Source organism: Salmo salar, chromosome 09 (genome assembly GCF_965601325.2).
Source record: "Salmo salar chromosome 09, fSalSal1, whole genome shotgun sequence".
Classification (NCBI taxonomy): Eukaryota; Metazoa; Chordata; class Actinopteri; order Salmoniformes; family Salmonidae; genus Salmo; species Salmo salar.
Genome location: NC_138299.1, coordinates 83,146,362 through 83,173,614, shown reverse-complemented (window position 1 = coordinate 83,173,614; position 27,253 = coordinate 83,146,362). Strand labels below are relative to the sequence as shown.

The 27,253-nt window shown below is 41.2% G+C and overlaps 1 protein-coding gene across 9 annotated transcripts; it reads right to left on the bottom strand.

The window, feature by feature from the left end:
• Window positions 1-1,896: 1,896 nt before the first annotated feature.
• On the bottom strand, window positions 1,897-26,575 carry LOC106611977 (casein kinase I). Of its 9 annotated transcripts, none has more exons than XM_082955979.1 (12): window positions 25,838-26,575; window positions 25,297-25,403; window positions 16,495-16,621; window positions 16,183-16,281; window positions 13,798-13,881; window positions 11,199-11,338; window positions 10,171-10,258; window positions 9,150-9,224; window positions 8,513-8,619; window positions 8,003-8,151; window positions 7,324-7,422; window positions 1,897-3,781 (listed from the first exon to the last, which is right to left on the bottom strand). In XM_082955979.1, exons 1-11 carry the CDS (start codon window positions 25,958-25,960, stop codon window positions 7,376-7,378), a joined length of 1,146 nt encoding a protein of 381 aa, XP_082812105.1. In that variant the 5' UTR covers window positions 25,961-26,575; the 3' UTR covers window positions 1,897-3,781; window positions 7,324-7,375. The 9 variants fall into 9 exon arrangements, with proteins under 9 accessions (XP_082812105.1, XP_082812107.1, XP_082812108.1 ...); XM_082955981.1 differs by having other exon boundaries at window positions 7,324-7,401; XM_082955982.1 differs by having other exon boundaries at window positions 8,039-8,151.
• Window positions 26,576-27,253: the final 678 nt, after the last annotated feature.

Sequence of the window (27,253 nt, the reverse complement as noted above, 5' to 3'; positions counted from 1 at the left end):
CTGAAATAAATCACTCTCGACTATCATTCTGACATTTCACTTTCTTAAAATAAAGTGTCACTCCTAACTGACCTAAGACAGGGAAGTTTTACTAGGATTAAATGTCAGGAATTGTGAAAACTGAGTTTAAATGTAGTTGGCTAAGGTGTATGTAAACTTACGACTTCAACTGTTTTGTTAGAAATAATATTATATTTCACTTGACGGAGTGATCTGAATGTAAAAAAGGACTCAACTTATCCCACTCTTACCTACAGCTTTCGTCAAATTGATTTCAACAGTAGTTTTTTGCATTTTAGCTAACCCTAACTCTTTTCCTAACCTTAACCTAATTCTCCTAACCTGCTGCGTATGTTCTTAAAAGCTGTATCCCTTCTATCTGCCCACATGCAGCTGAAATCCTTTGTTTTGTGGGTAGTGCCTGTCTGGTTTTTAGAGGGAGCAAAGGTATAATGGAGGACAAGGCCAGAGAGAGTTTGGGTTTAGTTAGTATGGCATAGGTATTACATTACACCGCAGTAGCAGCTCTAGCAGGCAGTCATGTCTAGAAGGGATACAGATTTTTTTTTATTTTAGAGAACCTTAACCTAATTCTCCTAGTCTGCTACAAAAATACAATTTTTACATAAACTGTATCCCATCTAGACAAAACCCTATCAGGGAGAGGGAAAGGGGGGAGCCAGATCAGCATGTGATACCTCCCAACCACTCGATCTGCCTATATCACGTCGAGGCCATTCCTCTGCTTTGGAGCCTTTTATGAAGAGGCGGCACTGGGGTAGTTATATGAATCCTCTATTACTGAGATGGTGAATTAATTTTGATCCTGAATGGGATTGGTTAATTAGCAACAAAAAACAGATTTCTTATGAATACTCCCCGTTTTTCAAAATACTATCCTTTCCAAGACACTGGGGTGCTGCTGTGGGTCAATAATGGTTGAATTGAACAGTTTGAAATGGCGGATGATATCTTACCTTTAAAACGTCAACGATGACAAATTGTGAGATTCAAGTTTGACCTACTCTTTTTATTTACCTCGCTCACATACTAGCCTTATTTTTTTACTCTCTCCAGACAGGGTCATCCCTTTAGCCTCTTTTGTCGGGCCAGAGGGCTGTCTGGGGCCTCTCTCTTTCTCTGCAAACAGCTGCTTTCCGCATGTGTTGACCTCACAATGAATAAAAATGACAAACAGGCCTCATTCACCCTGCCGCAACCCTTGTGCTGTTGTGTCTTCCTAGCCTGGAGAATGACGTCTCACAGACCTCTTTCTCTCTTGGTCTAAAAACCCTCCCATCCCCCACTCCATCCAGGCCTAGCAGCATTTCTCTAAGCAGTCTGGTGTGTCATGGTTGACAAACCCCTGGCCACACAAGGTCCCTTCTAGGACTCTCAGACTTGCCACAGGCAGTTAGGTATTTACACAAAACCAGAAAACACACTGGGGGATATATTGCCAGTATGCTATTGAGGGATACAGCATCTTAGAGCATTTCACTTTTGCGACATATCCTACCAGCTTCGGAAGTGGCAATGCACTATGACTACACTGACAGATTCTACAGAACAATGCAAACACCCCAACAATGTTGTTAGGGGGAGGTTTAGTCTTACACAGATGTCCATTTTTACTTGAAATACTCCCATTTCCATGCTGTGAGGGGGAGGGAAATACCTTCTGATGCATTGCACTTTCCTCCTAAACCTATTGTGTAGTTCTCACATTCCTTCTCAGTTGTCCCACTAACCCTTGACACTTACTACCATTGTTCTACAAGTGTATAATGAGGCATGAGTCTCATACAGAAGACTTACTGCTAGGCCAGATTCTTCTTTACTTTGGCCAGTTTTAGAGTTGATGAGGTGTAGATAATTAAACGATTTTCCACGACAGCCATTTGAAGCCATTTTAATATTTACAGATATAAATCCTGGAATAATTTTTTTTTCAAAACACCACCACAAGCACCTACAACTACCCACCAACCCAACATCATTTACCAGGAACTGCTTTTTCTAGATTACAGCAATACCTTTTTAGACCATTTCCACAAATGTGTCCCTTTGTCTAGAGCAATCTGAGTCTGATATCTTTGAACAAAAGTCTTTCCTTATCTATCCACAATCCTGCCGATGTCTCCAGTTTCCCAATGCTTACAATACTAAGGTTGTGTGGTACTCAACAGGTAACTGTGTAAAGACAAGCAAATGGAAAGCAAAAAATGATTATTTTTTCCCCCTTCTTCAACAGCCATCATCATCCAGGCATAAGGCAGAAGTCCGTGTGTTCTTCAAATTACAGACTGGGACAGTGGTGCTGACAAGTCATTGGAATTTATTCTGACATGCTAACAGGGAATAAATTACACTTTTATAGAACATCCAGCTGTAAAATAGCTAATGCTGGGTCAGGGGGAATAATGTGGGGGGGGGGACGACAAACAGCCCCTGGTGTGCATCTGTTGTGACTACAGGCTGACTGAAATCCAAATGGTTCTTGCCTTAAAAGACTCAAAGTATATAAAAAAGTAACCCTCCAACACTTTCTTCGCAATAAAAAAAAATGAAAATGAGGAAACGGTTGCTACTCTTAGCAGCAGCAATATGTAGTTGCAGAGAGAAAGTCCCAGAGTATTTTACAACAGGATCTGCTTCCCCTTAGAAAGAAGTAACAAAAACACCCTTTCCCCAAAATGATCAATTCAATACAGGGAAAGACAACTCTATAAAACTGGAAAAAAAAGTAAGTTCTGATATATATAAAATATATATAAATTATAACAGGAAGGGCGGGTGGAGTGAGCACGTTTGTCTGTCTCAAAAATGGAACATTGAGGCCATCCATAATAGCAATTACATGAAACAAACACATTTTCAAAAGAAATTCATTGATGCATCATTTTTTCTAAGCAATGTACAAACAGCTTTAGTCAAGTGGTGCCTAATTTATAATGAATATACTTTTGTGGAGTTCATATTTTTTATTCGTTGTTTGAGACTTCAGAAGTACAATATTAATGCAGCGTTCTAAAGAGAAACCTAGTGTTTTCATCTTCACATTAGAAGCTCTTCTAGCACATATCTGCAGGCAGAATCTTAATTACCTTTTTGATGAAAACAAATTAAATCCAATGTTTGCTTAGTAAATACCCAGGATTCATTCATAAAAGGAAACAGTTTCAGATTACATCTTTCATTTTGCTTGAGAATGAGGGAAAAAAAGTTGAATAAGGAAGAGAAAATGGTTGTTTCAAATGTTCAATCTGACTGACGCGTGTCTGGGTCATCATGCCACGCTCGGTGACAGAGGGAACGGGGGCAAAGCTGCTCTGACAGGCAGCCATGAGGTGAGGGAGGCACCCAAACAGCAGCTCTCAGAGGGAGAAAGTATCAAGGGGAAAGTATTGGCAGGTGCACAAACATCCGCAGTGAGCCAACCATTTCTTAGTTTTCCGTTTTGAAGAAACACAAAAAAAATCTTCAGGGACAGGACAATAGAGAAGGCTACAGCTTCGGAAAATTCCATACCAAGCCTGCTTTCTGTGTGGATATAGTATATACATACCAATATATAGATATATGCAGAGCATGTTATCTATATAGAGTGATTACATATATAGTATATGGAAGGAAAGTTCTTTAACAGGAAAAAAGGGTTGCCCACAATGCCTGGCAGGTTCTGGTGAATTTGATCCTGGATGCCGGGGTGTGATTGGAAGGCAAATCCTGCTACGGCCACTCTGCTCTGCTTCCTTTCATTGTCTTACTGCTCAGAAACCTGCAAGACAAACGAAGAGACAGAGAGAGGCCATAGGTCACACATCAAGTAGAACAGGTTATCAAACAGGGTTGAGCGACTGCTATAAACAAGGCCAAGTAAGTCACTGCAGTTTTCCATCCCTGTAACATAAAAAGTGCCCAGTCACCAGTCCCGCTCTGCAGCAAAGCTGGGACCGGCTGCTGCAGAGTGCCTGAGATGGGGGAATCAAACATTTATGGAGCCTTTACTCTGAGCCTCCTGTAATGAAAACATGAACCACCATTTCAGCTTAAGAGGTTCACAACTAGCACAGGAGACAACAGCAGCTGTGTAGTGTCCTGGGGGGTGGGTATAGATGTTCATAACTAGCACAGGAGACAACAGCAGCTGTGTAGTGTCCTGGGGGGTGGGTATAGATGTTCATAACTAGCACAGGAGACAACAGCAGCTGTGTAGTGTACCGGGGAGTGGGTATAGACAGAAAGACACTAGTGGAACGGTCATGAAGGAAACAATGCGGCTTATCAATAAACCTATTTGAAAGGGCAACGTTACACAGAGATCAAACAAAAACAACTTTGAAAGACAAATAGGGATGTGGCCTGCTTATGTGATCCACACTGCCTTCATACTTGTCTGCAGTGGAAGCTAACCTTTACAGACAGCCATTAACCAATGACATGCAGCACATGCAGCTCACCCATGCAGCAGTTGGCCTTTAGAGAGGCGCCAATCCACAGGACAGAAACATGGGCACAACAATCCTAAAAAGATGTGAGTATTCCTTCATCTTTCTTATGGGATCCTACAATCTTGTCTTCCTCAAGCAAGCCTTCACCCATTGATGACGCTTGCCGAGCCTCATCCAGTGGGTTTAAATGAGTGCAGCGCAAGTCGGGACATGATCTCATCAGATCTGAGTGATTTGAGAAGCATTTTTGAAACAAGCTCTCACGAGTCACCTTCCGCTACAGCTGTACCCTCCAATGTGGTTTGACTCAAAGGAAAGGTAGTTTTGCTGCAGGGATGACATGGGAGGGTTTCTACAGAGAGTCAGAGGATTAATCCACCACGCAAATAAGGAAAAGTAATGGGTCTTAATTACACATGAAATGGTCTGCAGCTTTCGATCAATGTGAATCGTTGGTTCAATTCATAACCTAACACGGATGTGACGGATGTTCCTGACGTTTTAAGTGTCTGGAGAGGCCAGCTGATGCAACAGACAAGTCTCACTCACAGGGGTGAAAGGGCAGCTCAATTCTCCATATGCAAACCATTAACAGATCAGGCCTCTTCTAATATAGCAAATTGCCATGTTGCTGTGAAGTCTCCTAAAGGCTATGATATTTAGGCCTTATAGACACTAAAGACCAAGCAATCATCAAAATGTTTTGAGAATATGGCTGGGTTAACGGAGTTTGCTTTGAGCGTTGGCTACTTATGTTTGCCTGATTATGTCAATGTGGCTTGCTCTAAACAAATATCATATAATACAAGGCCCTTCAGCAAAACAGGAGGGCTGAAATGCAAACTCACATTAACAACGTTTCCATTCTTACAAGGCTAAGTGTAGCCAAGTCAAACTGGTATCCAAGAAACCAGCAAGTTCTTTCAAGCTTCAATAAGCCAGAGCACGGCTATTTAAATTTCTGGCTGTGGGTACTCAGCACCTTCACTGGCAGTGTTATCTTAAATGGACAGCTAGCAGGAGAGAACACTAACCACCAGACCAGGAAATAACATGTCCTTTTCTATACATCTTCAAAAACAAAAACATGAGGGGGAAAAAAAGCTGGGGGTCCATTTACAAAGGTCATTTTTTGATCAGTTCCAGAGGAAAAACTTGAATCTCTCCACCCCTGAATGAAAAGCACATAAGCAGAGCTCAACTGTGCTGCAGGCTACTGTGTGCATGGAGTCCACATACTAAAACAGACACCGTGTACACAATGGATTAGACCAATACCACGTCATCAGCAAAATCATATTTATAACTTGTTCAGTACCATCATGTGGGATGTGCCTTGAAAGAGAGGGGGAGAGGGGCATAGAGAGTCCTCGTGCTTTGATTTCCTATTCATATTTAATGGATTTCAAAGCTCTTCTCGGCAGTGAAGACACAGCACTGTCATAAGTCGGGCCAACAGAGGGGCCAAAAATGATTTGCCTGACGTCATCAAGAGAAAACATCTAATACAAAAAAAAAAACTCTAACCCGCAGTAAATATAAGCCACATGAAGCCCTGTTCGAAACACGGTTTATCCAACAATACGTCACACAAACAAAATAGTAGAGCAGAAAATGTAATGTGCTAAGTCAAGAGGGGCTGGCGTGCTGGGGAAGAGCAGGACCGATAGGGCCCTCTCAGGGGTGCCATCCAGGTCACGTCACCCATTTACATGGGCATTCATTCTCCCCAATCAACCTGCATTCAAACCCAAAACATTTTGGTCTAATAAATACTTAATACGATTGAGTATTGAGAATTTAATTCAGCCCTGCCTAAGATGTTGGAACCAGGCACATATGGACTAATACACATGGGAGGGAGGGCTTCATTTGAGTCCTCCATGCACTGTGTGCACAAACATATGGTGTGTGTGGAGCAGTGAGTTCTGGGCCAATGTGACAGCCATGGTTTAAATGGCAACTGCACTTCCTGATTTGGCCTCATTTTAGATTTGGTTCATTAAGAAATGCTAGCCGCCATAACTGAATTCAACCTTGAGTTGGTTTCATGTGGGTGTTCGCAGGTGGGAAGAGTTAGACAATTTATTTAGCCAATTAGATTCAGCCTGTTGGTGTGCGACCATGGCAAATTTGGTTAAACTTTGGATAACCCATCTCTGGGGATAGTTATGGACAGTCACTAAATTACACAATGCAAAATGGGACAATATTTTTATGTTGCACATCTTTTAGTTCTCATTAAATGCGTTCAATAATTGTATACGAATTTCTGCAATTTAGTTGGTTTAAGGTTTTTAAGTCATTGAAATTTGGAGCTATCAACTTTTAAAAATATTATCCCATTAACATCGTGTAATTTACTGATGGTCCTTAACTAACCCCATCAGGACATCGAATGTCATATCAAATTAACCATGTGCATTATGATCGGGTCGTGTGCAGCTGTGCTCTGAATTGATGATTACTTGGGTGCTGGCAGCTGTGGGTAGGATTAAAATAAACCCAACCCACGGAAAATGTTAAGGTACCCTTCATTATGTAACATACAATTCTTTCCTATCATCGCTCAAATTTAAATTTTGAATTTTGATACTATAATCAATGTTTGACTCATATCGATGCCACATACGCCATTTTGAAAACGATAAGTTGCATGTTAGGCGCAGTCACTGTTTAATTTGGGACGGGGACAAATAAAACACCCCTATGGTGGTTTTAAGTAAAAGGGGGTGAGGCATCGACTTGGTGTAAGCGTTCCTTTTACTACCAATACAGGTCAAGTGGAAGGCTGCTCTGCAATTTCATGCCAGAAATTACACACCTAAATGGGCTTTTGCCTAATCCCTGTGGAAATCCTAGTCATCACCTGATGAAAACTGCTTCAGGTTTTTTGAAAAATTGGGTTGACTCCTCTGCCATCAACCCTGGGCACCCGGGATACCCTCTACGAGAGGGAGGGGAGAGACTGGAATTAAAAGAGGTCATTCAAGAGTCACATCACATGAGCACTAAAATTCACATGAAAACAGGCAGCCATTTATTACCATGAACAATGGTATCATACATGTGTGTGCAGTGTGTGGTTAGAATCTCACTCCCACTGTATCGGAGAGCATTACAATAAAGATTAACAAGTGTTAGATCCAGGAACAATGATTGCAAGAAATCAAGAGTCAATCGTACATCATTTAGAGAAGGGGTTAATTCAAGAGGGAAATCAATTTTAACATCCACAGAAGATAATAAAGCCACAACCCTTTGTCCCAGAGAAGAATAAAAGACATTGGGGTACAAAGTTAGTAGTCAAATTTCCCAAGGACGTCTTTGCATCTGCAAGACAGACCAATTGAATTTCTGTTTATCTTTCAGGGGCCTCCTCGAACTAACACTGTTGTGTTGTTTGTGGTCTCATTAATCCGCTGGGAGAGAATGTTCCAAATCCACTTTCTTATTTTTTTCAAGCACTTTGAAGGGGGAACGAAAATGAAAGCAATTGGCGTCTCCATTTTTGCACTTGAAACGTCGCTTGGCTTTTTGCTACTAACCTTTCATGTTACTCTTGGGTTTGTCAGTTTGCTTGCCTGAGGGAGTTTGTGCCGGTTGCCCCTGTCCCCCTGAGGACGCAGCCTGCTGGGCTGCTTTCTGCTTCAGCATCGTCCAGTCAAACGTGTAGTCGTACTGGTGGTTCAAAGTCCTGGACAAACAGACACTTTCAGACATGCAGTCACACTGAGCTCACCTATATTCATCAACTCTTTACTGCTGCCAAAAGGACAACTTGTTTTCAGACTAAACATAAATAAAAGCAGAAAGAGACTACATGAAAAACACAGGCCTATAGAGGTTGCGCCTTTCACTGTTGTTTCATAAAGAACACTTCATTATTAAAGTCTAGTACACCTTAAGGACTCCATACGCTTTACATGCAATGCACCCAATTCATTTTTTCTGCCTCGTGGGTCTTGACAGTGAGAGAAACGTGATTTGGTGCACGCGCGTTTCAGCTCCCTTGGGGACAAAGAAGTTCATGTTAGAGGTTGAGAAATGACAAGCACCTGAAGAGAATGCGGAACAGCTGACGCAGGTACATGTAGTCAGGCGCCTCCTCGAATCGCAGCCCACGGCAGTAGTTCAGGTACATGGCGAACTCTGCTGGGAAACCCTGGAAACAACCGCAGGAAAGTTGGAAGGTTATCTACCGATCCATGCCCAACTGTCTGGATTACGGTCATGTATACATTATTTACCATGACAGTCAGTGGCTAATAAACTACTCCGAGATGCGTTCTGGTAAGGCAAGTTACCGAAAGAAAAGAGTGAGCGTGTCGCACAAGTTAGTCCACAGCCTAATGCAAGGCGTCGAGTTTAGCAGCACACTCTCTCAGTCAGCTACTTAAGTCTTTTAATGAGCAATGGCCATCATGCTTTCAGGCCCAAGGTGATGGATGCATAACAGCCACTATTTAAAGACTGGATTAGATTAGCGACACCAGCCAACATCTCTACTCTCGTACGCTACGAGACAGCCTTTAGAACTCCTTCAAACAGACTCGTACTTCACTGGCTGATGTGGCTACTCAAGGACTTCCATAGTAAGCATCTACCTTTCTGACCAGGAGACCCCAAATAAAAATAGGACCAACTCAGTCCTATTTGGGCGTGCCAGGTTGATTCTTCTATGGTTTCACTCACCTTACACAACACCTCGACTGGAGTGGACATCTTCTTCTCGCTAATCTTCTCGTACTTCTGTTTCTTTGTGGCAGCCTGTGGAACATGTGGGCGAGAAATGAAAATGTTGTGCACCACAGTTTAACACTACCCTTTGCAATTTCTCGTCACACAGTTTGTCACTGCCGGTGAGGTCAGTGGTCCAACAGAATGTAATGTATTAGTTTGGTCTGATGTGACTTATAGCACTGTGAAAGAGCCACCTAAGGGAAATATTCAGGAAAATATTGGGACATTTGAGGAAGTTTTGTATTTTTCTCAGTAATACAAATATGTGTACATAAATAGTGTTTTGTGACCTAGTCTATCTTGATAGGCCGGGCAACTGGGGCTGTATGTACATGAAGAATGGCTTGGTTCTGTAGGTATGTACCTAACACCTTGCTGAGGACTTGAGTATCTATCACTGTGGGCTGCTGTTCCATGTAATTACATTAACACAGCACAGATCTCTCGTGTTCCCTATTTAACCCTTGTAGCGTCAGAAAAGGGGAAGGCGCATTATGCTGCATATGCAAGTCTTGGTGACTTTACAAAAGCATAAAACTGAGAACACTCAAGGCACCCAACATCTCTGCAGGATTATTTTCTTTTTTTTTAAAGGTATCTAGCTAAACCTTTGGGAAGTAGCTGACCTCAACACTACAACTTCAATGGAATGTTAGGGGTTATCTACTAGACTAGCTAACATCCTGCATTGTACAAGGCATATTATGTCATGTTACACAATAAAATTCCTGAAGTTGTCAGAGAATACAACTATAAAATAAAACATTCAAATGTGAATAAGTCATAAAAATTGTAAATAATCTGAAATCAAGTTATGGAGACAGCTGACAATCAGTTTATTTTATTGGGGGGGAAAAGTCTAGTAGCAGAATCATGGAGGAAAAGCTGTGGCAACGCGAGCAAGCAAGTTGGTTTCAATGTTGGTGAAATATGAACCACTTATATAGTGGACTGGGAGCCCTAGAGTACCTGCCTGGCCTACCTTTAGACCCTGCCAGGGCAGGCTGGTTCTGTTGAAGTACATCAGGACGTAGCCTAGCGACTCCATGTCATCTCGGCGACTGGAAACAAACAAGCAGAGACATTTGGCATTCAGCATGTAAAAAGGTAACATCACGGTTGGTTCAAGAGCAACACATTTTACATTAATCTCAAGGCCATTTGTAATTGTAATGGGTAAACTGTACACTAACTTTCAGACCAGTGACATAGCATTTAACTGGTAAAGTGCAAGCAGGCACTGTCGTTGAATAATTCACTTGAATTAGAGGGTGGGATGTCTATCCTGTTACGGTGTTTCAACAGAAGGTAATCCTTTTCCACTACTTCACATTTTGTTTTTGGAGCACGGCTCAGTAGAGAAGCCACAGTGTTTTTTTATATCCCAACTGAATGCTTCAAATGACATGAAAACCAGCATTCGTAAAAAAGCCTGTTTGGACGGGAACAAAAGGATTTCTAGCAATGTTGAATTCGATCTTATAACGAAAGTCAATGCTCACAACGTATCAAAGGTTTTAAGAAAATTACTGCACGCTTACGTTGCTGTAATATGCAATACAAATTAAATAAAAACATCTCGTCTTGGACTTCCATGCCTACTGTACAGCTCAATGCAGAGTTTTGGTATATAAGGGAAGCGTGATTGGCTAAATCACACAGCCCTGTTTGTCAAAACTAGGATTCTGGGTCAGCCAAGCTGTTGGTGGAGGCTAGATTCTAGCACGACCAATGAGTGCAGCTTGGTCATCATGAGGGCAAGTCCTTAGAGAGCCAGCTTGCAGCCCCAGCAGGAACACAGTCTGAACATCAAAAGCTCCTTCATGCCACTCAAATTATCCCAATAAAGTGCAGAAAAGACACATTAACCTCTATATTAAGCCCTAGGAATCCTATCACTCCGGCTGAAAGCGTGCAAATGATAAGGAGTGAGAATAGAATATCCAGTGTAGGCTGAAATAGATTCCAGATGACTGTAGTTACTGGGTGGTGATCTCTTACCTCTGCTCGATGCCCAGGTGCGCGTTGATGCTGGCATAGCGTGCTGTGCCGGTGAGATTCTTGTCTTCTCGGTAGGGTATGTGCTGTCGTGTCCTGTTGTCCCGGTATTTTTTGGCCAGACCAAAGTCGATGAGGAACAACTGAAAGGATGGGGGGAAAGAAAAAATACATTTTAGAAATATCCTGATTCACAGTGAACGATTGACAAAATGGAGGCTGCCACTGTGCGAGATCATGGGTCTATTCTTCCAATTTCCTGCTCTGCTCTGTGTACCATTTTACTAGAGAGGCAGCCATCCTCAAGGCCCCTGCTTATTATCTATGAAAACTGTGCTGGCAGGATCAGGGAACACCCAGGGGGCAGAGTCAGATGGAATCTCTGCAGCAAACTCACGAAGGTTTTCATTCACTAATAGCTCCCTGCCTGCTAACAGCTCTCTATGGTTGTTGAAAGCCCCGGCCATCACAGTCGTCTCAGATCGGAATGATCTCATTTGTTGACTGCCTGCCATACTTCTCCACTCTACTGCCCACACACAACTGCAGGTTGCAGTCCCTGAGAGAGTGCCTCACCCAACAGAAGTTTTTCACTGAGGCAGCAGTGACCGACTGGCGGATCTACTCAGCCGTGCCTATGCTTGCTTGGCTCAACTGGGGATTCAAACCTTATTTCCTCCCGTCTACGCCTATCGGAACATTCTATTGTGACGCTTCGATCTGAAAAGTCAGGTCGGGAGGAAAGGCAGTTTCACACACAACCGTCCAATTGCCGTAAACTAAGTAACACTCCCTTTTCCGCAGTATTCATTAACTTGCACCTTTGTCCTCTACCTTGATATACCTTCAGCTGGTGTTCAATAGCAACAACATTGCAGGCAGAATGAAACATTTCAGAGTCTATAAATACACAAAGTAGCAAGGCCAGTGGCCAGCCTAAATAGCATGATCCAGCGTTCACAGAACAAAAGCTGGGGCTGGAGGAGCTTCCATTAAACCTGCAGAGCTGAAATAGAAAATCAAGGAAGTGTTAAGTTGAAGTAAGCTGCTATCTGGTAAGACATTTGAACGTTCACCGACTTCACCTAGGTCTAGATCCTTAAGAACTACATAAATCGTAAGTATGAGTTTTTTTTAAATGTGAAAATAAGTCAACCATTACATTACAGCACTTGCATGAGCAATGCGTACAGTCGAAGGATTGTTGAAACTTAGTTCCATCATTTGAACCATCAGTAGAAATGTAACCTATTTGAGAATGTGGTCCAAATACACAATCAATCCAATGTGTGGAGGACAATTTCACAAAAAAAAAACTTGTTCTGATGAAAGGCATCCCATTTTCTTCTCCATCTGCTAATATTCGAGGTCATTGTGAATCGGGGGTCAGTTACCTTGTAAAAGATACTTCAACATCAGAACTGTATCTGACAAGCCAATGACTTTCAAAATAGGCTACATGTTGGTTTCAACTCTAACATGCCGAGTCACTCCATTTCTTTGAATTTTGGTTCTTAGTTCAATCTTCAACAACATACCATTACCTGAACATTCACAACCGTCTCAAAAGCAACCAGACTGACTTCACAGGCCCACCCTAACCAACCAAACTCTGAAAAAGCAGCACAAACCTAGATACTTTTAAAAGTCAAAGTATGTTCCATCAGAAGATTTTCAGACTGAGGGTTCTGGTTGCAAAGCCATACTAGTAATTAACCTTCAAGGAGTCTAGTTCTCTTCCCCTTTGAAAAACAGGAACTGAAAATTTTTGAACTCCAGGTCTGCTAATCTGCGAGCAAGCATAAGCTAACCACACCCGTCTTCCTTGCTGGTCCCCAATCTGGCTTTTCAGGTCCTACATTTTCCAAACATGACTTTTTTTCCGGCTCATCATGGGTCAGCAGGTAGCCTAGTGGTTTGAGCGTTGGGCCAGTAACCGAAAGGTTGCTGGATCAAATCTCAAAGCTGACAAGGTAAAAATATGTCGTGTTGCCCCTGAACAAGGCAGAACACCCACTGTAATGCTAATGCAGGTCATGTAAACCAAGTAGCTACAGTACTGCTGAGCCGACAAAAAATTGTGTAATTTAAGAAAATTACCCTCAACTCAATGTTGGCTCATTTTGGCCAACACGGTCACTTGAATTATACACACACTACTCATAAGGGTTAGTGACTTACATTTTCCTGTGTTGACATATCCCGAGACCCCAAAAGAGAATAATTTGTGAAACCAAGAGAAATGTAAATCTCAATCAAAGAAACAGCGCCAAGGAAATGGAAAAGAAACCAAAATGTTAAATTAGCCTCGGGTGCCGTGACGACTTCAAATGAGGAGCACGTCCTCCTCAAAAAAATCAAAAAGCATCTTCCACTACTAGTCACCATATGTCCTTCATCCACCTAAACACAGATCCCTGCAATCTGGAGTAGGTGTTCATCTCTAGATCTGTTTAGCATGTGTGTCTGGTTTAATGCCAATATGGTGTTCACCAAATTAATGAAATAAAAAAGTACTACTCCTAAATGGGTAAAATAAACTCCAAAAGAAAAAAGCAAACAGAATTTGGGGGAGTATTAAGAGGCGGTTGTAGTTTCAGACCTGGTTTAATCCTGAGAAAGATGGGTCCTGAGAAGAACTAACAGCCAAGCTTCTTTTCCTCTTCCCCACTGGAGATTCCAAACACTGAACAAATAGAGGGTGCAGTGCATCAAACAGGATTGCTGACAATCCCACAAGGCCAACGCAGACAGGCAACACCAAGGCTCAGAAAAAGAACGGGAGGCGAGGGAGGAGAAGGAGAAGAGAAAGCCCAAGGCCATCCTTCATCAACCAGCAAAGCATGAGCTAAAATCAGAGGAGTCTGACAGTGGTAGGACTTCCTAGGAGTTAGCCTGGGCTTTGATGCAAGCCAGTATTTAGGCTAGGCAGATGGGGGCGGGAGGGAGATGTCCTGCAGGATATGCAGTCCACACTGCAATACCAATTTCAGTCATAGAGGCAGAATTGAAGACAATATAACGGCCCAATTCCGATGTTATTCTTTCATGTAAAAAAAACCTAGTATTTCCAAGCCTGTTTTGTGTTTTTTGACTTTGCAGTGGCATTTTGATATTGCAGCATTTAACACTAGCAGTGGCCACAGTATAATTGCTTTGTACCATAATCATCCTACAAATTTGGACCAACAGTCTGCCTGAGTGCAGAACACAATATGCAGTTGACTGACTGGCACAACTACGGTTAAAAGAGAATTCAAATAATCAAGGCCATTCCCTAACATGGGTACTCATTTAGCAATAAGGCGTGAAAAAGCTTTGAAAAATGCAGCCACCCAACCCACCACCTCCTTGAGATCTCACAGGAAGCAATGGGTCCCCCAATTTTTTATTGTATTATCCTGAAATGGCTTTGAAACGGTAGACACCTTCAGTAAGGAAGAGGGTAGAATACTTTGGCAGACTTTGGAAAAGCCCAATCTGGCAATTAGCAGCTCTAGAGCGCCAAACAGAGGAAAAGCGTGCAGTACAAGAAAGAAGCATGAACTAATCTGCATGGAGCCATCAATACATAGAGTAGATTTAGTACAGCTGCGAGAAACGCGTGACAGGACAGCCTTTGTGATAGTGGCTCTTGATTAGAGGATTTCTATAGAGCAGCCCTGGACAAAGCAACAAAACAAGCGGAGTATCACTCTCCAAACCATAGAGAAGAAGCTAGTGTTGGTGCAGTGTTCACATGCAATCTATTAAGAGGGGGGATTAAGGTTAAGGTTTAACAATTGCTCTTTGGCAGAGATTTATTTTCACCAATGGAGCCATGTCCAAATGAAGAGTATTTCAGAAACACACTTCCTGAATTAAAGGCGACCACCCTATTGGGCACAAGCTTAGTGGTATATAAACACCATTGTAAAACAGCAGATAGGAAGCAGAATGCAAAGTGAGTTCAGGTGAAGAGAAAGGAAGTTGATTTAAACATGAGGATAGAGTGGGGAGTCGCAAAAGCTACTGCTATGCCAGTCTTCCCATCCATTGAGTTCAGTGTCAGAACTTGCAATCCAAAAGGATTGTATGCGCACCCTTTATAATGTGGTTCAATTTCAGTAAATAAACAAAGTGAAAAATTTTGTGTATGAAAAAAATCAAATACGCTTTAGGCTGGCATTCACACAGACACACAATGGTAAACACTTATTCCAGACAGCACTGCCAAAAATGGTAATACAGGCTTCAATGCTTGAATACCCAAAAGGTACCGTTTCATTTTGATTAGACTAGTCTGATGAGTTTATATCATGTAACACTAACAACAGCCACAGCTGGTGTGGATAGGTCCGTGTTAAAACACACATCATGCTTTAACTTTGCCAAATGTTGCCTGTCTGCAAGGGCTCAAAATAGTGAGTTATTTAAAAACAAAATACAAATCAGGCAACTTGAGATACAGTTTGTATATGAAAAAAAGAATCACAAAAACGCCTTAACATTATTTTCTGCAAAGGGGAAAGAATGAATGGGATTACACATCATGCAGAAACCTTTTTGTAGTCCTGTCTAAGATCTCAAACAGATCCACATCTATGATGCTGTCTAAGAGGGCCTGTATTACCTGATTGTAAAAGTACCTAAATGTGACTAACAAAACAATTCCATCCACATACCAAGTGGACTAAACCAACCACAAACAATTAGCCTTGAAAATGTCCATTACCAGGACATGAAGCCTATTCAAATATATATATATATATATATATATATATATATATATATTTTTTTTTTTTTAAATCACATTTACCTCACTGAGGATTAGCTAGTCAATATTTCCACAAAAAAATACATGACACCACCAAAACAAGATAGTTCTATTAACAATACAGGCTACTTGTATCACTTCACACAATGGTGTATAAAATAAAAGTGAAACTAGGTCAGAGATTCACTCCACTTACTGCATCTCAGGAGGGGGAAACTGCTGAAAGCTTACCTTGTTACAGTGACGGCCAATACCCATTAAAAAGTTGTCTGGCTTGATATCTCTGTGAATGAAGTTCTTTGTGTGCACATACTCGATTCTGCTGATCATCTGTGGGGAAAACGCCTGTCAATCAGCTAACGCAGAACTTCAAAATAGACTGGTCTTCTAAGCCCATTTTCAAATGTTTCATAAGAATGAGAAATGTACAAGTAATATTCTCCCTTTGGCAAATACAAAATTAATGGGGTTTTTTGTAACCAGACAAAGTTAAGCAAAGGGCCAAAGTGGAAGATAAAGAGCATTGATTAAATGGAGTTTTACCTGGTCTGCGAGCATTAGTACAGTTTTCATTGTGAACCTGCGCGAGCAGAAGTTGAAGAGGTCTTCCAGACTAGGTCCCAGCAGGTCCATCACTAGGACATTGTAGTCCTTTTCTTGGCCATACCACCTGCAAGACAGCACCAGCCATGCATCAATATTCATAATAACCATAAAATGTTATGACAGTGTTTTCTTAATTAAAACTTTACATAGCAATTGCATAGTAATTTATTAGGCCTATGTAAAATAACCAGTAATGCAACAGTTCTGTGTGGTCAAAGCTTATATTTCAATACCAGAGGCAAAAATGTATGTGGAGGTTGAACTTTAGTCTTTAGGCCAAAACCTGTTTGCATGGCGGTCATAGCACCATCCCAAACCCTAGGACTCCAGTGAGTTATAAAGGGAGGCCTCATCTGTCATTAACAGAGATGCTTCCTTTTTTTGGGGGGGGCTGGCCTGACAAGTTAAAGCAGGGCTCTTCAACCCCGTTCCTGGAGAGCTACCATCCTGTAGGTTCACTGCAACCCCAATCTAGCGCACCTGATTCTAATAATTAACTGGTTGATAAGTCAAATCAGGTTAGTTACAACTTGGGTTGGAGCAAAAACCTACATGAGGGTTGCTCTCTAGGAACAGGGTTAGAGAGCCCAGAGTTGGAGTCGGTCTAATCCTCACAGCTCTGCCATTCGAGGTCAAAGAGACTCCCAACACTTCTCCAGTACACTGCCAGGCCAGCAGTCGCCAGGCAACCATCTTGTCCAAGATTCCACTAAACAAAGAGGTATTGTGTGGGAATGATGTACTGCAAGAGTCCACACAGCCATTTTGCTACTCTGACAGATCTTGTTTGCAGAATTAGCTACGGGTGTGGTTAGTCAATAACACTTTCACAAGACGTCCATGGTGGCAGCAAAGAAAATGCACTTTGAATAAAGTAAACAGTTCCAAACTCTGCATTTCTACAAGCTTACACACCCCCAGGACACACACTCCCAAGTACAAGCGCAACAGCCAGCATGTGGCAGCCAAAAAGTATGGTGCTAGAATTTGGTAGGTCTATGTAAAGCTCTCGATAGTTTGGTCGATAGGCTGATGGTCGGCCGAGATTTTTAGTCGAGCAGTGGCAAATATATATATTAAAAAAATTGTATGGCACACAAGACACCATAGTTCCTCAACATAGCCTATTTGAAAAATCTTTCCAGCTCTCTCCTTTTACATAACCACTCAGCATGAAAGGGGGAGGGAAAAAAAACATGTCATGCTTTGATCCAGGAGAAACGTCATAAAATAGACCAACCTGATTACTTCTTATGCCTTGCGCAAATAGCCGACAGCTGTGTGTCTGTCTGGAGCTCACTGGCACAGGAAACTGAGGTCCCAGAATATTTTATACAATGTAAGTTTGCTAGCACTAGCTTCTGGCTGGACTAAGTTAAAAGTTGATACAATGTTTCTAGTTCCTTGAACAGATTTTTTCCCTTCTGTTTAGGCTACATTGATTTCTGTCTTCATTATTAAATCACAGAGCTTAAAGCATCTGACAAGCTCAGTAGCCAACATATAGTTGATTTTATTCAAACAGGGTGTGTCTATATATGGAAAATTGAACAGACTCCTCTCGGTCGACACTCCTATAGCCAATTCAGATGCAGAACAATTTAAACCTGCCAATCTTTAGAATGCAAAAAAAAAGTATAATAAATATGCTGATTAAGCAAGTGGCGTGACATCTTGAAGGTAGTATCCTCCTACATTTGAGAACGTCAAATAGAGGGTTGACAGTCAAAAAATAGCTTGTGAATACAAAGATAACCCTGGCAGATCCCGGGTAAACTCAATTCTTTACTCAAACTCACCATAGAAATATAATTGTACAGACAATGTACAGATGCGGCCAAATATATTGGCACCCTTGCACTTTTCTTAAATAGTTCCATAGTTCTAAAATAAGCTGATATATAAAAAAAAAAAAAGGAGAAATATGGGCATAATATATCAGTGTAAAGCCAGGCTGCTTTAGAGACAATCCAAAATGTAACTACAAAGGAAACTAAATTAAGGAAAGAAACAAGTCATTAACCGATAGGCCTAGCATTTTTAAAGTGGAATTTTAAAAAGAGCAGAGTTTCATAATATCATTGGACCGAAGAGAAAATGCATAAGCACAAGACTTCCCTTTGTTGATTATGCCGCTTTCACGTCATGTCGGAAACAAGGGACCGCCGACTTAAAATGAACCTAAGTTATTTGCATAGGGCTTCCTATTGGTTGATTGTGGGGAGGCTTGTTCAGCAGGTTCTTCTGGCTTTGACAAAGTTCCATGAGTTCTTTCACTCTCTCAGCTAGTTCCTACAGTAACCTTCCCAAACAAACATTCTAAAACAACTCAGTTCAAAAGCACTATACAGCTCCTGACACTACCCACTGAGCCTCAAAGCCTGCACATTAATGTACAAATCACACTCATGTACCAATAATTCTGAAATGGCCTTTAGCCCTTTGAGGTGCCCAAGAGAAGAAGTCACCTGCCTGGGTAACACCCAGTATCTGCTGGAGGTACCAGCTTTCAGTTGTGCAAGTTAGAAATCACCAACCCTCTCCTTACCGACCAACAGCCAATGGCTGGGCATATCCATGACTAGAGTTACCCAACACAAAATGAGTCTTATCTGTACACGGTACGTAGCTAAGTAACAGACTGCAGCTCCAGAGATTAGGTTACCAGTAAGCCACCATGCCTTGGTCAACAAGCATCAACTTAGTTTGAATATACCAACACACAGCCGGCAGTTGGCTACATTTCAAGTGGACTTCATCTGTTGATGGTCTTCTTTACTAAAGAGAAATTTGGGCTACCTGGGGCGGCAGGCAGCCTAGTGGTTAAGAGCATTGTGTCCTTGAGCAAGGCACTTAAACCTAATTGCTCCTGTAAGTCGATCTGGATAAGAGCATCTGCTAAATTACAAAACATTTTTAAAATGTTTGCACAAGCTCCCGACGCAGGTAATAATGGAATTACTTTCATCTCAATAACTTGGCCCTACAACCCTTCAGTCAATTACGTGGTGCCATTTTTCCAGAATGTTTGCACTTAAGATTGTAACCACTGGCTCTAGTCTAATATCCCTTTCATACACAGACCAAAATACCACTAATATACCATGCCTGCATTTTTATACCAGCTTTTTCAAACATCTGAAAGAGGTAAAATAAAATCATGGAAAAATAAAAGCCACCTAAAGACCTAGTCATGATTCCTGCAATTTCACAGACCCTGTAACCAAAATACAAGTACTGGTCTGTGTGAATAGTTCTCTGCTTTTTAACAGGTCAATTCATAAATTGTGTTGAACACCTCCCTAATCAGAAATTGTTTAACACATCCCTAAATTTAAATGCAAACAGCCGCATGGTTAACCAACACGCCCACTTTGCTAGTTACCCACGATATGTATAAAAGGGGTATGTATACATGCAAATAAGCTAAACTAGGGGCTGTTTGAAAGGGGGTCATAAACATAGCCTTGTATTGTTTACATGTAACATCACATTCTGTCTGAAATGGGTATAGGTAGGTCTAATTAAAATGTGATGAAAATAGGAGAGGGGGAAAAGCATTGGCGAACTTTCCAGATTGAACCTTCCAACTCTCGTTGTGGAAAGAAAATGTCAGGTGGGTTGCATAACAGAAAGGTCCCTAGACAGGTGCACCAGCCACATGCTGATGATGTACCTGAAAACAAACAACTGGCTATGAGAGTACAGAACAGCAGATAAAAGTGTGGCAACCCCAACATTTCTAGTCTAAATTGTTCTAGTTGGGTAGTGCATATTATTCAACAATGTATACAGTGCATTCGGAAAGTATGTAGACCCCTTTGACTTTTTCCCACATTGTGTTACGTTAGTCTTATTCAAAAATGTATTTAATATTCCCCAACTCAAGCTACACACAATACCCTATAATGACAAAGCAAAAACAGGTTTAGAACTTTTTGCACATTTGTAAAAAAATATATAAAAAAATACATGTAAATACGTAAATCACATTACTATTCAGACCATTTTTACTCAGTACTTTGTTGAAGCAATTTTGGTAGCAATTACAGCATTGAGTCTTCTTGGGTATGACGCTACAAGCTTGGCACACATGTATTTGGGGAGTTACTCCCATTCCTCTCCGCAGATCTTCTCAAGCTGTCAGGTTGGATGGAGAGCGTTGCTGCACATTAGGCCACTCAAGGACATTCCGAGACTTGTCCCAAAGCCTGCTTTGTCTTGGCAGTGTGCTTAGGGTCGTTGTCCTCTTGGAAGAAGAGCCATCGCCCAAGTTGGAGGTCCTGAGTGCTCTGGAGCAGGATTTCATCAAGGATCTCCCTATACATTTCTCTGTTCATCTTTGCCTCGATCATGACTACTCCCAGCCCATGCCGCTGGAAAAAAAATCCCCATAGCATGTTGCCGCCACCACGCTTCACCATAGGACAGCTCTAGGCAGAGTCTTGGTGGTTCCAAACTTCTTCCATTTAAGAATGATGGAGGCCACTGTGTTCTTGGGGACCTTCAATAATGCAGACATTTTTTGGAACCCTTCCCCAGATCTGTGCCTCGACACAATCCTGTCCAGGAGCTCTATAGACAATTCCTTCAACCTCATGGCTTGGGTTTTGCTGTGACATGCACTGTCAACTGTGGGACCTTAAATAGACAGGCGTGTGCCTTCCCAAATTATGTCCAATCAATTGAATTTACCACAAGTGGAATCCAATCAAGTAGTAAAAACATCTCAAGGATGATCAATGGACGCACATGTGCTCAATGTCGACTCATAGCAAAGGGTCTGAATACTTGTAAATAAAGGTATGCTTATTATTAATACATTTGCAAAAATGTCTAAAATACTGTTTTTGCTTTGTCATTATGGGGTATTGTGTGTAGATTGCTGATAATATTTATTAATCCCATTTTAGAATAAAGCTGTAATGTAACAAAATGTGGAAAAAGTCAAGGGGTCTGAATACTTTCCAAAAATAGGCCTCGTTAGAAGGTGGGGAAAAAGTGATCCAGAAGGGTCATGGAGGGGCCACCTATCTTTCTATTAAATCATTCTAAATACCAGAGCCTAATGACCAAGGGCACCCAAGTGCTTCACAGAGTACAAGTAACGGTCTAAGGCACTTCATCTCAGTGCAACAGGCGTCACTACAGTCCCTGGTTCGAAACCAGGCTGTATCACATCCGGCTGTGTTTGGAAGTCCCATAGGGCAGCGCACAATTGGCCCAGCGTCATCCGGGTTTGGCCATCATTCTAAATAAGAATTTGTTCTTAACTGACTTGGCTAGTTAAATACATTTTTTGTAAAAACATTCAAAAATCACCCTGACCCTCATCCTTGGCAATAGCCCAGCATTAATCGGGGCATGAACTATTCACCATTAGGCCTAAACAGCATTGACTGTGCACTCCCCTGAAACAAATAGCTACAACATTTTAACCCGATTCTAGCCATGTTCACAATCTCATATATTGTATGTTATCCATTTATGCTTTTCATATGTTCTATTTACACTACCGGTCAAAGGTTTTAGAACATCTACTCATTCAAGGGTTCCTTTATTTTTTACTATTTTCTACATTGTAGCATAATAATGAAGACATCAAAACTATGAAATACCACATTTGGAATCATGTAACCAAAAAGTGTTAAACAAATCTAAATATATATGTCAGATTCTTCAAATAGCCACCCATTTGCCTTGATGACAGCTTTGCACACTCTTGGCATTCTCTCAACCAGCTTCATGGGATAGTCACCTGTAATAAATGTAAATTAACAGGTGTGCCTTGTTAGAAGTTAATTTGTGGAATATCTTTCCTTCTTAATATGTTTGAGCCAATCAGTTGTGTGGTGACAAGGTAGTGGGGTATACAGAAGATAGCCCTATTTGGTAAAATACCAAGTCCATATTATGGCAAGAACAGCTCAAATAAGCAAAGAGAAATGACAGTCCATTACTTTAAGACATGGTCAGTCAATACATAAAATTGAGAACTTTGAAAGCTTCTTCAAGTACAGTCACAAGAACCATGAAGCGCTATGATGAAACTGGCTCTCATGAGGACCGCCACAGGAATGGAAGACCCAGAGTTAGAGTTACCAGCCTCAGAAATTGTAGACCAAATAAATGCTTCACAGAGTACAAGTAACAAACACATCAACTGTTCAGAGGAGACTGTGTGAATCAGGCCTTCATGGTCAAATTGCTGCAAAGAAACCACTACTAAAGGACACCAATAAGAAGAGACTTGCTTGGGCCAAGAAACACAAGCAATGGACATTAGACTGGAGGAAAATTGTCCTTTGGTCTAGAGTCCAAATTGGAGATTTTTGGTCCCAACCGCCGTATCTTTGTGAGACAAGCTGTGGGTGAATGGATGATCTCCACATTTACTTCCCACCGTAAAACATGGAGGTGTTATGGTGTGGGGGTGCTTTGCTGGTGACACTGATTTATTTAAAATTCAAGGCACACTTAACCAGCATGGCTACCACAGCATTCTGCAGTGATACACTATCCCATCTGGTTTGGGCTTAGTGGGACTATCATTTGTTTTTCAACAGGACAATGTCCCAACACAACGACAGGCTGTGTAAGGGCTACCAAGGAGAGTGATGGAGTGCTGCATCAGATGATCTGGCCTCAACCAAATTGAGATGGTTTGGGATGAGTCGGACCGCAGAGTGAAGGAAAAGCAGCCAACAAGTGCACAGCATATGTGGGAACTCCTTCAAGACTGTTGGAAAAACATTCCAGGTGGAGCTGGTTGAGAGAATGCCAAGAGTGTGCAAAGTATACCCCCCCACCTTGTCACCACACAACTGATTGGCTCAAACATATTAAGATATTCCACAAATCAACTTTTAAGAAGGCACACCTGTTAATTGAAATGTATTCCAGGTGACTATCCCATGAAACTGGTTGAGAGAATGCCAAGAGTGTGCAACGCTGTCAAGGCAAAGGGTGGCTATTTTAAGAATCTCAAATAACATTGATTAATTTAACACTTTTTTGATTACTACATGATTCCATGTGTTATTTCATAGTTGTGATGTCTTCACTATTATTCTACAATGTAGAAAATAGTAAATAAAGACCCTTGAATGAGGTTCTAAAACTTTTGACCGGTAGTGTATATCTGTAAATTAACCAATGAAATCAAGCCAAACCCAGCCATAATTACAGACACCTGTGTGTCCTTTGAAACTATATAAACTAGTGACCTGCAGCGTTTGTCATTATACCCTGATGAAGACAAGCTTGTCTGTTGAAACGTTGGTAATTAAATTATACAAAAAATGTTTTACCTTTACTTAACCAAGTAAAACGCATTGAGGTTAAAAACATTTTATGAGGGCGACCTGGCAAGAAAGCACACCAGGGAAATAGCAGCCTGTACATAAATTACAGAAAAATACACTCATAACACAAAGTGTCACAAGTTACAGATACAATTGAAGATTAGAAACAACTGCAGCTATCACAAACTGTGTTGCCTGTTTTTAGACTCTGATCGACAAGGGCACTACATCTCCCAACTTCAATATATTTTGAAGCATGTTCCAGGATGAAGGGGCATTATTGCATCTGAGCTCCTAGTGTGCGGCTCTCCTTTCCTTTTTCAAGTGTTCTAACCTAGCCAGCACCTCGCCTAAACAGGTGTGCGTTTCTTTCGCCTCTACACAATCTTATTTGGCCACATACATATTTCACATTTCCCTACATTCAGTACTCTATTGAATATAGGGGAAATGTGCAATATGTATTATGTATGTGGCTATTTGAGAAGTGCACCATGTGTATATTGGGTAAGGTTTAATGCATGTATTATGCTGAATGTGTAATGTACAATGTCTATTTTGTAAACAGCAGTACTGTGTCCAAGAATTTTCACATTGAGGACATTAAAGTTGATTATCATCTTTGATGGCTTTAGTATCCTTATGTCCCATTTCCAAGTCAAATGCAAACTGCAAAGTGGTGTATTTTGTCACAACAGCATAAAACTATTGTGTATCACTGATAATATCGATAAATTATAGGTCAACTGGGTAATTATGACCTTAACTCAGTTGTTTTAAACGTGCACAGCCAGTTTACAGCCTGCCTGCCTCGATTATTAATTTCACCAATGTGTCAGTGAACTAAACCATTACCCAAGTTCTACTCTACATATTGCCCTATAACCCATGTAATCTAAAATAAACTAATTTTAGGTGTTTAACGAGAGAGATATGGTCTATATGGTCCTACTTTAGCGTTGAAGTCACCTTGAGACAAAAGCAATAGGCCCTGATAGCTAGTTGTTTTCGCTAGTATTGAGCCGCCATTTTCTAACAGGGAAGGAAGACATGTTGGAACAAACAATAAAAGAGGAGCGGCCATTTCCAGCACACTGATTTTTTTTCATGTTAAAACTATAACAGTGAACACATTTGGTGAAAATCTACATGGCTCATGAAGGATTGGTCATTCGAATAATATTAACGTTAAAAGTCAATGTATGTGGAACGTTTTCATAAGCAAAGACCAAGGAAAATCATGAAGCCATGGCGATTAAAGCTAACTAATGCCAGCTAACTAGCTTAACTTACCAACTACAGCTGGCATATGGAACTAAACTAGACATGTTTGCATGAGAAATGTAACTGTACAAATATTGTACAATTAGCTATGACGTCTCTCCACATACATCTCCGATATTAAACTGTCCAAAATAATGAAAATGTATATTACCTTATGTGTGGGATTCCAACTCCTCCTTGTAATATTTTGTACAGCTTGCTTTCATATAACAACTGTGGGTGTCTGGCTTTCTGAGATTCCAATTTTACAGCTACCTCCTGTAAAACAAAATGATCAGTAAGTTAGCAAACGTAGTAGTCCACCTAGTTAGTAACATACTTTAGACTAGCCACGTTAGCAAGGCAACGTTTAGTTATTAACGTTAACTAGGTACTTTAGTTTAAGATGCATCAATTCAATCGTTATTTACTAACTAGGTACAACAACCGTGTTATTTCTAAGAAACGAACGTTATGTAGTTCGTTACATGTTTTAGTGTGGCCAATATCGACAAGTATCTTAGATGACAGTTAGCTAGCTAGGCTAATGTTAGCTGGGTATTCATTGAACATCGTTGGCCAACATTTCAGCTAACTTAGCTAGCTAACGTTAGGAAGGCTAACTAAGCAATCTTCTATTCAATCTCGGAGTCGGCTTGACTGTTGGTTAACACAGCGAACAATTAGTTACGCACTAGTTTAATGTTTATTACCTCTCCATTTGTGATGTTGATCGCCAGGTATATGTCACCAAATGATCCAGATCCAATTTTTCTGACAAGTTTGTATTTTCCCCCGACAATGAATTCGGCTTTTGAGCCGCTGCTGCTTGCCATATCCTCAAAATCACGAGCAACCCCAATCAGTTTAAAATAGTATTCTCTGGGACTGCTCCGTCGGTTCCCCTACTCGGCCAGCTCGTTATCAGAACATATCGTGAACATACAATCCTGGTTGGTCGTGGGCTATGTACTTGAAACAATGATGTTAGCGAACTAGGATAGACTTTGTTTATTTTCATGCGTTATTCACTAACTAGGTAGTAAAAAAAAACATACAAAATAAACCCAACACATATCACGAAAAAGGCCAAACAATTATTCTGAAAACACTTCTAATGTGCCGTGTTTGTCCGTCGCCCAGAGTGCCTCGTCGCTAGCCCGCTAGCGTCGAGCTATCGAAATGACACCAGTGGTACTGCGAAACCCCGTTCGATAATCTGTTTGTACCACCTCCGCGAGAGGGGCAATATTGTTCTTGTTTGTAAAATTTTCGATGAAAGTTACAGCTTTTATGTGATTCTCCTTTGTTCGTATTCAATTTTACGGAAACCTAGGGTCGCTGCTTTCCTTCAAAGCGCAACCCACTCACTCCGCCATTTTCTTGTCACTACTCCACAAGAATCCACCGTCCGTCTCGAGGTGATTACCTAGCTAGCTTAGCTTCAGAACAAGGCGCAGGCGGGCGCGAGGAACACTGGGGGGCGCGAGCGCAGAGGACGCCTTGTGACGTTTTGAATTTGCGCTTACGAAAGAGAGCCTTGCCTAGTAAGTGCGCGTGAGGAAAATAAAGAAACATTTTAGCATGTTACAACGTTCAATGTATGCATTGTAATTAGTGTGCAAGATATCAAGTACTTTCCACTGATGTTTTCAGATCAAAAGCCGCACTCTACCTTTTCATCTAATGTTCGGGACACATTTCAAATCTAAGCGAATGTTATGCCATGGATCATATAGCCAAAGCCTATGCGTTGGGACTTGGCATTAAATAACACATTTTTAACGGATCTCGGTTTAATTTTGGTGACAGTTGTTTCTACATAGGCTACTATATTGACAGCGTCATTGTAATAAGTGTCACCAGTGTTTCAACGGTTCACTGATGCCATCTATTGCCTCACTGACTCCGATCTTTTTAGTGAAACAAATCCTAGCCTGTTTGACATTATCCTCCCTCTTAACACTTATTAGGTTGTATTCTCCTGCTCAGACATTGCTGACGCATACCATATCTTGCAACGCCTGGATAGGTATTTTACATATCAGCTAATCACATAAGTTATAGCATTCTGGTGCCATTGAGGAAGTTAAACAAAGAACAGTCATTTGTGTTGGTAATATTATTTC

Bases quoted from the DNA above. Each gene is read 5' to 3' on its own strand.
- LOC106611977 (XM_082955979.1), bottom strand. From the start codon at position 25,960: ATGGCAAGCAGCAGCGGCTCAAAAGCCGAATTCATTGTCGGGGGAAAA. The intron at 9,225-10,170 runs GCAGGTACTCTA...CATGTTCCACAG, and splicing joins AGGGTCTAAAGGTAGGCCAG to GCTGCCACAAAGAAACAGAA. The intron at 7,423-8,002 runs GTTAGTAGCAAA...TTTTAATTCCAG, and splicing joins ACCCAAGAGTAACATGAAAG to TCTCTCCCCTCCCTCTCGTA.